Source organism: Aotus nancymaae, unplaced genomic scaffold (genome assembly GCF_030222135.1).
Source record: "Aotus nancymaae isolate 86718 unplaced genomic scaffold, 86718_ANA_hifiasm-v0.15.2.pri h1tg000001l, whole genome shotgun sequence".
Taxonomy (NCBI): domain Eukaryota; kingdom Metazoa; phylum Chordata; class Mammalia; order Primates; family Aotidae; genus Aotus; species Aotus nancymaae.
In genome coordinates this window covers 8,147,768-8,161,665 of record NW_026988412.1, presented here as the reverse complement: position 1 = coordinate 8,161,665, position 13,898 = coordinate 8,147,768, and the positions used below count along the sequence as shown (strand labels likewise).

The 13,898-nt window shown below is 44.7% G+C and overlaps 1 protein-coding gene across 1 annotated transcript in view; it reads left to right on the top strand.

Moving 5' to 3' along the window:
- The window catches only part of PCSK2 (proprotein convertase subtilisin/kexin type 2), a 252,707-nt gene extending 241,519 nt beyond the window's left edge, over positions 1-11,188 (top strand). Inside the window, exon 12 of the mRNA XM_012474808.2 lies at positions 8,182-11,188. Within this exon, the coding sequence (XP_012330231.2) occupies positions 8,182-8,668 (487 nt within the window). The 3' untranslated portion in view covers positions 8,669-11,188. The remainder of the gene's footprint in view (positions 1-8,181) is intronic.
- The last annotated feature ends 2,710 nt before the right edge of the window (positions 11,189-13,898 follow it).

The following is a 13,898-nucleotide window of genomic DNA, read 5'->3' as shown; positions in this document are numbered from 1 at the left end:
ATTTTATAGCCTCATGCCTTCCCCCAGCATGACATCCAAACTGCAGCATCCCAGAAGCCTAAAGGCAGCCTTGGGAGGGTGCCGATAAGAACTGCTGCTAAGAAATTCTCTTGGATAGTCACTGGGCTAGCTCGTTACTTCCACCATCTCATTTAATCACAGGAGGCTGGCCTCCCTAGTCTCAATTTAGGTGAGAAAACAGGATCAGGCAGATAAAGTAAATGGCCCTAACTCCAAAGTCCTATCCATTTTACAAGGCCCTGGGGCCTGGACCCTCATTCCCTTATTGCAAAAGGAGAAAGACTTACAATGCCTGTGCCTTTACAGACACTCTGCAAGCAGCAGGTGGGGGCTGGAATGTCCCTTACAGGCAGTGCAACTGGCGCAATATCTACATTTAGTTGCACATAAGCAATATTTACAATTAACAAAAAGGTAGCACCATTGCAATATTTAGGGGAAGAGTTAGCTTGGATTATACTGGGGCCCTCTTAGTCAAGGTACATGTCAATACCAGGCTTTATTTTCTGAGATTGCACTGGAGAAGCAGGACAGACCTCTAATGTTTGTCAAGTACCATGTGATTATGACAGAGGGCAGGAGGGAAGCACCTCGGGAGAGAGGAGAGAGAGGGAATGAGGGCTTATGCTGAGATGAATGGCAGTTCGTCTCCCACTTTCTGAATATGCTTAGCATTGCATCATAATCTGCATACATGTGGAATCTGAGGCCAGAGGGAACACTGGATATAATGTTGAAGTCCCTGAGTTCTGAAGATGTGATCATCCCAACATCTCACAACTAGCCAGGAACTTCATTCAAGATCAATGCAGGGTTTTCAATGAAAAGAAACAGGAGAGCTATCTCAGCACTCACTCAGTTGGGCCCTCCCCAGGGAGAGGGCCCTTGTCTGTCGTATTTACTGGTGTACCCTAGTGTCTAGAATTGTGCCGGGCATTTAGTAGACAGGTGATACATATTTTTTAAATGAATCGGGGAATGAAAATATTCAGCCAGCATCAGCTGGACACAAGGGAAATGTCTAACTGGTGGCAATAAGACCAGTGGGCCAGGCAGGCAAGCATGGGAAGGAGGCCCAGCCTCGGTTGGAAGGACTCCGCCTCCTCTCCGTGCTCTCCAGTCCCTCACCCACCCCCACACCAGAACTTGTTCTCAGATGCAGATGAGTTCGGTCTAGGGCAAATACACTTGTTGGAGAACACAGGGCTGCACAGGGAGGTTTGGAGACCAGCCCCCGGGCTGGCCCTGCTGCCTGCCACGAAGCACACTCGTGGGGCAGTGGGGTGGAGGAATCAACAGCCGTGGCAATCGCCACTCTCCATAACGTGCAAGGCTGCAAAGAAACAGCTTCTGAGGTGGAGTGAGTGGTGATTGTCAGGTTTGTGAGTTTCCTTGGTACTAATCTTCCCAGAGAAGGAGTCAATTCGAAAAGCAATTTTCTAAAGAGGCTTTATCAAGAGAGTCAGTGAAGGATGCTCAGCTATAATCAAAGGGGAAAATACACCTGACTGTGACCAGCTGCACCAGCTGTGTGTGGAATGAGCGGAGCCAGCCCAGGCACACTGTGACCTGCCCAGCACAGGCTGCCCCCAGCCCCTCTGTGCACCCCGAGGAGACTGTTCACTGGGCTCCTTTAAGGCTGTGCCAAAATATGTGAATTTTAACTGAATTTGGAAATAAATGTTAAAACCTGGTATCAATGCCGAAAGCATTGGAAGCAGCATGGGAGTGAGAGGTCAGCGTGTGCTCGGCCCTGTGCCATCTGGGGGACCGTGGACCAGCATTCCTGAGCTACAGTGTCCTCCTGCACAAGTTCATGCCCACCTGACCATGCTACAGGGGAAGGAGAAAACCTCACCACGGCCACCTGCTGGGTGTCCTCATGTGACTGCCACAAAAGCAGGCATTTTAGGCACTTGAGAAAGAGTGGCTGTCATTGTTACTATTTTGATTATTCTATCAAAACAATCACAGCTTCATAACTTTTATTTTTTTTGAGACAGAGTCTCGCTCTGTCGCCCAGGCTGGAGTGCAGAGGCACGATCTCGGCTCACTGCAACCTCCGCCTCCTAGATTCAAGCGATTCTCCTGCCTCAGCCTCCCTGGTAGCTGAGATTACAGGCATGCACCACCATGTCTGGCTAATTTTTGTATTTTTAGTAGAGTCGGGGTTTTGCCATGTTGGCCATGCTGGTGTCGAACTCCTCAACTCAGGTGATCTGCCCACCTCAGCCTCCCAAAGTGTTGAGATTACAGGCATGAGCCACCGCACCAAGCCACAGCTTCAAAACTTTATCATACAGTTGAAGATTCATAACACAGGAAGCATTCCCCAGGGCCTCCTGGGAAATAACACCTATTTCTCAACACAAGGCAGTTTAACCACTTACTTGCAACAATATGCAATAAAATAAAGATGCAAGTCACCCCCACACCCCCAAGTTTGTCTTTTGTAGGACTTGAACACTAGGCTTTTGCATATCATCTCTAACAGGTCAAAGAAGAACCTTTTTTTTTTTTTTGAGACTGTGTCTCGCTCTGTCACCCAGGCCGGAGTGCGGTGGCATGATCTTTGCTCACTGCAACCTCCGCCTCCTGGGTTCAAGTGATTCTCTTGCCTCAGCCTCCTGAGTAGTTGGGATTATAGGCATGCGCCACCACACCCGGCTAATTTTTATATTTTTGGTAGAGATGGGGTTTCACCATGTTGGTCAGGCTGGTCTTGAACTCCTGACCTTGTGATCCACACGTCTTGGCCTCCCAAAGTGCTGGGATTACAGGCGTGAGCCACTGTGCCCAGCCTAAGAAGAACTCTTAAACCTCCAGAAAGCATGCTTCATTTTCTGCAGCAAATGCGCTCCAGATCACGGCCTGGGAACTAACCCTTGTGACTATTTTAAATATTTCTGCAGAGCCTCTTTTTGTTCCACCACCAACCTCCTCCAATTTAACCTTCTCTTAAATCGACAGTTCCTGAGCATGCATCTCCTTTTTGCTTTAAAATAAGAATGTCTTATTCCTTTTCTTCTCATAAATGCAATACATGGTCACTGTAGGAAAATCCAAAAAGACAAGTGAGCAAAAAAATAGAGAAATAAGAAATATCCGGAAAATACTGTTCCTACACTCTCCCAATGCCATGATGCCAGCCAAAAACCTTACCTGTGAGGAGAAAATGCTGTTCTTTCTCTACCAAGTTCGCTGCCTCTGGAATTCACAGCATGCTTTTCATTTAATTTCATAGTAACAACATCCCAGAAGAATCCAGCCACATGTCTCCTCTCTCAGGGGATCCAGGTCCTGTGCAGAAAGCAGTTCTCATGGCAGGGCAGGATCAGGAAGTTTTTCTAGCTGGCAGGCTCTCCATGGTGCTGAAAAAGCCAGACTCCCCAGGGGTAGCCAGCATGGCCTCTGACCCCCAGGCACACCCCAGCGTCCAAGGCTTCTAGGAAAATGTGTGATTCTTAACACAAGTTTGTGTGTTTGTCCTCACTCCCACCTGTCTTTCAGCTTTCCAAGGTGCATGGAATATTTCCTTCGGCCGCCCTCCATCTCTCCCTCTCACCCTCTCTCACAAATGCACAACACTCATTCTCAAGACCTTTAGCCTGGGCAATCAGTGGCCTGTGTTCTGGTTTCCCCTTGTCAGCCTCACTGTTCTTTTCCTTCCCTCGGTCTTAGTCTCTAAGGCCTTCCCCATGACCGTGGGGCTCCTGGGAGAAACAGCTACGACAGCTGCCGTGGAAGATTCGCACAGACAGGAACGCACTAGCTCTTGTTTTTCTGCCAATGAGGCTCCTTCTTGGGACTTGAATCCCAGGCTCCTCTACCATGCCCTTAATGTCAAAGCAGTCTCCAGCCTAGATCTATCTTTATAAAAAAGCTTCTTAAGGGTTTTTAGAGAAAGCAAAAGAAGTGAGAGTAACTGAGCCCACAAGTTAGAATGAGGCCCGTATTCTATATCACCAATGATGGCATGACTATAGTCAACAGGCCTCAGACACTGTGCAGAGGTACGTGGTTGTCCATTTCCAATTACTCTTCTCTAGACAGATGATGCCTGTTTTAGGTTGGGTTGCCCGGAAGCAAAGCCTGAGATTGGGTTTGCGTATATGTGTTTTATTAATGGAGGGCTTTTCAGGGAGAACTGTAAGGGAGTGAGGGATTTGAGAGGGGAAGAAGCATCCCAGAAAGGATATGGAACCAGGTGTGTGCTTGTGGCCTGATCCAACCGGGGGCTTTGGAGCGTCAACACCACCACACAGTTGTCCCGCTTGGGGACAGGACCATTGGTTTTATGTGTTCTTTTTTCAGCCGGGTTTCCATAGACCCTGAGGGTGATTCTTCAGAGACACAGACAGCAGACCACAGTTAGCAGCCGGTGCTCACAGCAGCTGGGGTGGTGCACAGCCCAGGGAAGGGGACCTGACTGCCACTGTCTACCGAAACACCCTTAGCCATTGTGTGCCTGAAGGTCATCTCAGGTTTGATCCAATCCACATTTCTCTCCTTTCATTATAAGAGATCATCCCAGCACTAGAACAACTCTTTTCATGTAATGAAAGACCTTATAGTTAATTCACAAAAAGTTCCTGTGTGGTGGGCTGTGGTCTGATTTCTAACAAAAGTGGCTGTTTCATCTCTGATTCTTAGCCAGTTGAAGAAATGTCTTCTGTTTTCTCCAAGGATAGCAATGTCATTTTTCTACCAGAGTTTCTACAAATTGACTTGTAAAGGGTCTGTCACTATGACTCCAGTCCACAAGGGTCCTGGGTGCAAATTGGGACAGAAAGCAAATTTTCTTAGACTTCAGCTGGTGGTTTGAATCCTTAAGATAACAGTGACTACTGCATTTGACAAATGATTAGTAACATTTCGTAATATCTAGAATGGTTGCTACTCAGAGTTACAGTCTTTGGTTGTTGGCTTGTGAAAAGTTACAAGAAGTCCTAGGCTACAGGATAGAAGAGAGGGCTCAAATTCAACGCAGAACTCGGAGCCGGGGTCTCTCTTCCTGTTACCATTCTCTGTTGCCTGCAACTGCGCTTCTCTGAAGACTCCCAAAGCCCCTCTGCTCAACTCTGGAAGAAAAGCTCAATTCTAGGCTGCCTGCTTGTGCATAGAATCCCTGTGGTAGAATGTGATGTTTCCCTCCTACTTTGAGGTTCTGAATAAATATTTCCGAGACCTCCAGAGAGGTAGCCAGAAAATCTGCAGAACAAAGCTACAGTTTCCCCAGCTGCTTTGCCTAGAGCCTGTGAGCCAGGCCACAACTGAATGCCCTTGAAACAGAAGTCCAAGAGACTCTCTGCCTGTTGCTGTTCTTATCAAATTCAAATTCAACATACATTAACGATTTAGACCTGCATTGTCCAGAAGCCACCATTCACATGTGGTTATATAATAACATATTAGATTAATTAAAACTGAATAAAATAAATTAAAAATTCGTTTCTTCACTCACATGATCTATATTTCAATTGCTCATTAGCCTCACATAGCCAATGGCTACCATGCTAGAGATTATATATATAGAACATTTCTATCACCATAGAGCATCCTATTGGCCAGTGGTGGCCTAGACATTTGTAAATATACTATGTATAGGAGTATGTATGGATGTACACATATAGACACATTTTATATATGTGTATGTACATATATAATGTATATGTATGATAATTTATCTTGCCAGCAACTGTTCAGGGCAGGAATTAATAGCTCAGATCATGCAAATACCTGCCCACAAGTGGACTTTCAGTCCGATATGCTGCACTACCCTACACAGCTGTCCACCGGTGAACAAACAATCTTTGTCATTTATCACCTTACCTGTTCTGTTTCTGACCTCGTTCTGAATAAAGAGCATCTTCTTTGATAAATCCAGGTTATAGTCCCTCATTATCCCAACCTCCTAAGTTGGCTTAATGCTTGCTTGCCACAAAAGTGGATGGTTTCCCCAGGTCCTGGGAACAGAGAGACCACCCCATCGTCACTGGATCCCCATAACTGGTGGACACTTGATACACCATTCAGCATCAGCATCCGGGGCTGAGAGAGGGGACCACAGCAGCACTCTGTGAAGCCGTTGAAGTACATATTTGTAAAGTTCCTCCAGAGGGTATTGATGAACTGCACTGTGTGTTTCAGCAAGCCCTCCCAGGTTCGTGGCCTTGTTTCCTAGGGCGATGCAGAACCAAGGCTGGACTCTGAGCTGGATGTGGGGCCAGTGTCTTTTTGTAGATATGCTCTACAAGATGTGTGTTTAAAAATATCCACTATCTTATGCTCCAAAATAAAAGCCACGCTGAGGAAGAATATTTGCAGAGGCAATGGGCTAGGGAAGAGGGACCAGTAACATGTGCCAAGCACTGTGCCTGGTGCTTTGTACATGGTCTTATTTAACCACACAAGAACCACCCACAATGACAGTGAAACTTTGGGTACTTAAATAACCTGCCCAAGCTCTCATGAGCGGTAAACATAGAAGCAGAATTCTAATCCAAATGGGTTTATTTTCAAAGTCTGCAGTCTTTCTATTACACCATGTAATCCTCAAATGCAATTTCCTTTTTTCCTTCTTTCTAGTGCAAGAACTTTGGGCTTCTCACTCTCCAAGGAGGGCATCTCCAGAAAGGAGACTGGTTGTAAAGACAGCCTAGAGAGTACTTAGACTGAACTCCGCTCCAACTCTGTGGCCAAAGAGACCCCCAAAGTCTCCTGATCATTCATTGAACTGACTTTCACTAGAATTAATTTACCGATTTTCAGCTTTTCTTAATGGTAGTAATAGCAGTCACATTAGCAATAGCTTATATTTATCAAGGTACTTACTTAGCACTTTGAAAGAAAGGCATTATGAGTTTCTGCCTCAGTATGGGTTGTCCCAAAAGTCCAACCTGTGACAAGACTTGGGTGCTGACCGTTTTTTGTTTTTGTTTGTAATTTTTGAGATGGAGTCTTGCTCTGTGGCCAGGCTGGAGTGCAGTGGATCTCAGCTCACTGCAACCTCTGCCTCTCAGGTTCAAGCGATTCTCCTGCCTCAGGCTCCAAGTAGCTAGGATTACAGGTGCACATCACCACACCCAACTAATTTTTATGTTTTTAGTAGAGATGGGGTTTCACCGTGTTGGCCAGAATGGTCTCGATCTCTCGAACTCGTCATCCTCCCGCCTCGGCCTCCCAAAGTGCTGGGATTACAGGCGTGAGCCACCGCGCCCGGCCAGGTTCTGTCAGTGTTTGGAGAAATGATCCCAGGTAACACATGTGAGGAAGTAAGGATGTAAAATAAGGGAATAGGAGAAAAGCCAATAAAGGATGCATTAATGAGTGAGTTGGCACCGTGGGCAGCTGAGCTCAGTCCCACTAGGGGCACTGAGTTGCCACGCTGAGGAATAGAGAAGCCGGTGTCAAAACCTGTCAATCGTTGGGAGAGAGTTTCCCCTCAGAGGTTAAATCCCTGACGCTTTTGGGCTGCCCTGCACACAGGCTGTGCAGGCTTCCGTGGAGATGGGAGGAAGCCCGGGGGAACACGGGGAGATTCTCGTTCCTGAGGTGGGAAGCAGTGGGGGTGCAAGGGAACTTCAGCTGCAGATGAACTCAAAGGGGACTCAGGAGACTCTGGAAAGGCATCACAGCATCTGCTACATTCTCCTTCCACACAGAAGGTTCCAAGCATAAGTAACTTACTCACAGCCAGGCGCAGTGGCTCACACCTGTAATTCTAGCACTTTGGGAGGCCAAGACAGGCAGATCACTTGAGGTCAGGAGTTCAAGACCAGCCTGGCCAACATGGTGAAACTCCTTCTCTACTAAAAATACAAAAAAATTAGCCAGGGTTGGTGGCACATGCCTGTAACGCTGGCTACCGGGGAGGCTGAGGAAGGAGAATCACTTGAACCCAGGTGGTGGAGATTGCAGTGAGCTGAGATCACACCACTGCACTCCAGCCTGGGCAACAGAGTGAGACCCTGTCTCTAAAGAAAAAAAAAGATGTAAGTAACTTACTCGGGCTTGCATAGCCAGTGTGGGAATTAAACCCAAGTCCGTCTGATCAACCCCAAAGCCCTTGCTTTTTCTGTTACCTGAAGCTGCCCTCAAAATCCCTTGTAAGGAGCACCTACCATTGCTTATCCTATCTCCTCTCCACTCTGCCCTCAGGAAAATACCATCCACTGGCAAGTTGGTGCTGACACTCACAACCGACGCCTGTGAGGGGAAGGAAAATTTCGTCCGCTACCTGGAGCATGTCCAGGCCGTCATCACGGTCAACGCAACCAGGAGAGGAGATCTGAACATCAACATGACCTCCCCTATGGGCACCAAGTCCATTTTGCTGAGCCGACGTCCGAGGGATGACGACTCCAAGGTGGGCTTTGACAAGTGGCCTTTCATGACCACCCACACGTGGGGGGAAGACGCCCGAGGCACCTGGACCCTGGAGCTGGGGTTTGTCGGCAGCGCCCCGCAGAAGGGGGTGCTGAAGGAGTGGACCCTGATGCTGCACGGCACTCAGAGCGCCCCGTACATCGACCAGGTGGTGCGAGATTACCAGTCCAAGCTGGCCATGTCCAAGAAAGAGGAGCTGGAGGAAGAGCTGGATGAAGCCGTGGAGAGAAGCCTGAAAAGCATCCTTGGCAAGAACTAGCGCTGCTCATCCGCCTCCCCAGCGTCCTCCCTCCCTGCCTCCGCCTCTGTCCTCGCTCCACGTTTCAGGCAGGCACCTAGCAATTCCATCTCCCACACAGGCGATTCCGTCTTCTTAGTCTGAAGCTTTGCTCACTGTCAATGATTATTTTCATTACAATGGAAACAATCTTTTTTACTCTATGCCTCAAATATAGTATTCCCAACAACATCCATGTCCTATGTGTGACTCCAAATTCTTTATTTCTGTCATTCAAATGGGTGATATCCTGAAAACAAAACTGGGACAGTTTTCCCCTCAATTTTTTTTTATTTCTGAGAAGAGAAAAAAACGCATTTTAAAAGCCACATACAGTGACTCCAAGAACAATTGTCCGTGGTCTCAAATGAGGAGCTGTCACATAACGAGAAAATCAAAGCTGAGGACAGGGGGTGAGCTCCGCAGCTCTGAAAGCACGGGAAATACTGTGTTGTTGATCCTTTGGGGAGCGGTGTTTTGTATTTAACCAGATTTGCCAGGGACGTAGGTTAAGGTGGTATGATTCAAAAGATGCCATTCATAGAGAACCCTAGTCACTGCACAGGGAAAGAGATCCAGGAAGCATGAGTGCTGGACATTGTACCACCAACGCCAAGATAATTCAGTCTACTCAGCCAGCGTGGTGAATGTAAAACTTACAGAGCATGGCTGTGCTCTCACCAGCTGCTGCTCTAAGTTATGTTAAAATCCACCGGAGCAGCCCAAATTTTTCTCAGTTTGTATAGCATTCATCCCAGCCCCAATTTTCTGGGGCTCTTCACCTAGCTATCCAGAAGAGAAAAAAAGTGAAGACAAGCCTGGCAACACATCTGGTGAAGAGTAGTTTACTAGCTTTTCAAACAAGAATGTCCCTCTTCCTAAGTCACTTTGTGGTTTCTTAATCTGATCTGAGTGAGGGGACAGAGGAGTATTTTTTTTTATAGCTTTACACACATAGATATGGGCTTTGATTTCCAAATAATATAATGGGAGAGAAATCTCGTACTCCCCCACATTTGGATGCCATTGACATGTTGGGAAAATGGCCTCTGCTCTGGAAGAGTCATGGGAGGTTGAAGGGGCGCGTTTGAAGCTGCGAGCACTATGTTTACATGGTTCTCCAGTTGTATGGAGCCTCTTCTGTCAAGAGAGGACCGTGCAACTCATCCCAGAGAAAGCTGAGGCCTGAAGGAGGCAAGAGAAGACCTCTGTTAGGAAAGCACACTGTTACCTTCTCGGCAACTAAGCAATCCACGAGACCATTTAACAAGCAACCCAAAGGTTATGGTCAATCCCAAAAGTCACCATTTCATTCCCAACTAGACATTACCCAAGTGACCTGTTGTCACTTTGTCTACCTACCCAGAGATTGGTTTCTCATCCCCAACCCCAAGGCATACCGATTCTCAAGAAATGCTTTGTCTTCAGCCTCTCCAGGCACCATCTCCCTTCCCATGGGAGCACAGAGCTTAGTTTGGAGCACCTTTCCTTCAAGCCAGCAGCACAGAGCACTAGGTTCGATTCCCTGAAAGCGGCCACTTTAAGAGAGAAGTCTGGAAACCCCTTTTGCTTTCTTTTCTCCCATACTGGCATGGATTTCTGTCTTCTCTAACACCTTGTGACCTTCTCTATCTCATGCTTTAAAGTGTAATAATATGATTTTTTAAAAGAAATTTATTACTTGTTGCAAAGGTCTTTTTAAACCAGTTTAGATTTCAAGAAACAAAATAAATGGAAATCATCGAAAATTCATTTCACATTAATGGTCTGAAAATAAACCAAAGGACATTACGTGTGCATGTGTGTATAAGTGCACACAGAAATATATATACATATGTAGACTATATACATGTGTGTATATATGTGTATATATACATACACTTGTATAAATGTATATACACATATACCTATAATGTGTGTATGTGTATTTATTGAAGAAATATACCATATTCATCTCTAAAAGAATATTCAGAGACTATCAAGATGATTCTGGCTAAAGAAAAAAGCCAGTGAAAATTCAGGTGAAAATGTTCATCAATTCCCATTACATCACTTCTGTAATTTTGCAGCTCTCTGTATAAACATTAACTGTCTTATATAGCAGCAAAAATATAAAATAGTTGTCCATATTTTCACAGGTGTGGCATAATTTATAAAATTAGAAATCAGCTTATCAGCTTCTTAAGAGAAATGGCAAGTTTTGATATGAGTATACAATATATAAAAATATATATAGTGCTATATATAAATATTTGGTCTCTATTTCATTTCTTGCATCAGTATTAACACTAAAATATATCTTGCTAGTGATGTTTTTATGATATCCCTGATCCTAATGCAAGAGACAGTTATTTATAGTCATTTATTTTAAAAAATGAAAATAAGTGAATAATGATTAATCGGGTTAACATTGTTGCTCCCTGTGACAAAATTTTATAAGTAAATTTCAAAAGACATGTTGTAAATTAGGAGGCTCAACAATAAAACATGACCTTCCAGAAATTATGTGAGATGTGCTATATCATACATGAAAATACTTTCATCCTTTCTAGGATGACCTTCCAGAAATTATGTGAGATGTGCTATATCATACATGAAAATACTTTCATCCTTTCTAGGGACAGCTAATTTAAAAATTGCCAAAGAGAGACCTAAAGAGCCTGCTTTAATAAGTATGCATAAAAGACTTATAATTAGCATATAAATCATACACAAATTATGATCTACAGCAGTATTTTTCAAACTCTAGTTACATCCATTAGCGGATTTTAAAATCAATTTAGGAAGTCAGTTTTTAATAAAATAGCTTCGAATACAGTAGGAGAGAAGAAAATCATAAGATGGGATAGGATAGAAAAGATCATGCATATTAAGGATAAGTATTGTTTCCTGAAGTATTTGTTTCAGATGTGTGTGTGTACACATATGTGTGTCTGAGTGTGTGTACTGGCTCACAATGTAAAATACATTTTTCATTGTGGGTGACGGTCAAATATCTTTTAAAAACACTATTCTAAGATATATTAATCAGGCTAGACTAAGTTATACTATAATAACAGCCTCAAAATCTGTATCAGTGGTTTAATACAACAAAGGTTTATTTATCATCCAGACAAGTTCCAGTGAAGGTTCAGGGACTCCCAAGGCCACACACCTCCCTGCAGTGACTCAGGATCCAGGCTGCTTCAGCCTTGTGGTTTGTAATCATAAAGAAGACTGCTGCAATCACCATGCAGAAGAGAACCCAAAAGGACATTCATCCACTCCTGTGTTTAGCCTGAAGGAGACACGTGCACCACTTCCACCCATTGCCCACTGGCCAGTCCTGGTCAATAGCCATGGCTAAATTCAAACCAACTGGGAAATGTGTGACAACTGAGGGAATATTAGAGTCTCTACCACAGAGAGTGCTTGACATTCCCTTAAAACATATTCTTAAGCACAGATTTAACATGGCAATCACTCTTCATGGATAGTACCATGAACATTATTACAAACTGGCTGTATCTTACCCCATGAGACCACGGACTATTCTAGAAAAAGAGCATAATAATTATTCATAAAATAGTAATATACTACATTTACCAAATTTCATTATAAAAACAATTTATAATTCTGTCCTCTGATATAACACTTAAACTCAATTATTAAAATCTTATTAGCTGGGCATGGTGGCATGTGCCTGTAGTACCAGCTACTTGGGAAGCTGAGGTGGGAGGCTGGCTTGAGCTCGGGAGGTGGAAACTGCAGTGAGCCATAATCATACCACTGCACTCCAACCTAGGTGACGGAGTAAGATGCTGTCCCAAAAATGAATAAATAAATAGAGTCTATTACTAAAAACAGGCAGTGGAGGATACAAGGCCCAAGGTTTGATCTAGTGATCCTGAGGCACTCCTTTTCAATACTTCTGTTAAAGATTGATTTCCAAAAGATTAAGTTTAAAAAATTATTTTAAAAAATTCTTGGCCGGGTGCAGTGGCTCATGCCTGTAATCCCAGGACTTTGGGAGGCCGCGGCGGGTGGATCATAAAGTCAGGAGACTGAGACCATCCTGGCCAACATGGTGAAACCCTGTCTCTACTAAAAATGCAAAAATTAGCTGGGCGTAGTGGTGGATGCCTGTAATCCCAGCTATTCAGGAGACCGAGGCAGGAAAATCACTTGAACCCGGGAGGCGGAGGTTGTAGTGAGCTGAGATTGCGCCATTGCACTCCAACCTGGCGATAGAGCAAGACTCCCTCCCAAAAAAAGCAAAAAAAAAAAATTCTTATATCATTACTACTCTGTGTCTTCATTATTATCACTATAAGTTAATGTGTGGCTTTCATGTGATCAGTGCATTTGTTTGGAGTGATTATATGAAAAACACACAGTACAAGACCTTCAGGACACATATAGTTAGAGAGACAGAAAGAAGTGCTGAATTAGGGGAAATGGTGATCTCATAGCTAAAGTATTTAGATGCAAAAAGGTTAATTTGGTAGACATTTTTAAAAAGCAAAATGGGAAGATGAAGGATAGTGGTTGTGGGAGAGTTAGGGGTCCTTAAAACTCTAACAGTGTGAAATGCCAGAGACAGAATGTCTCCTAAGCTACTAGGTGGTTCAGTTGTGGCCAGCCAGGGTGGTTCTTTGTCTCCAAAGAAGGAATGAGTCAACAGAAAAGGTAGGAGGACGGAGAGCATTCAGCACATGGGAGCTTATAATGAAAGAGAGTCAGAGCGACCAAAGCTGAAGAGTGTCTGGCAGTTTTCAGGGCAGGTAAACGTGAAGGCTGACGTAAGGGAGAACTCCAGTCCCTGAAGAGCTGAAGTCTATCAAGGGATAGAGGCCGACGCATTGGGAGAGCCACCCCCAGAGGGAGTGCATTAAAACACCACCACCTGCCAGTGGTCCCATTGCAAGCTCACCCACAGCCTCCTCATGCCTTATTCGGCTTCCAGAGAAAACATTAACACCAGCATATATGATACAAGCAGCTAGACCTACAGAAAGCAGCACCTTCTCTTTGCATTGTAAATTAATCAGCTAGAACTTGAGTTTTTCCATTAGTCTAGTGCATTTAGTTGAACTCTTTCCTTGGTTTCAGAAAACCCTGATCAAATTTGGTTTTGGATTTATAAGGGACCTGGAATCAAAGTCTGAGAACCCGGGGTAAATTCTCCAAGCCAACGTGCTGGCTTCATTTTTCTCTTAGAACCAAGAAGAGA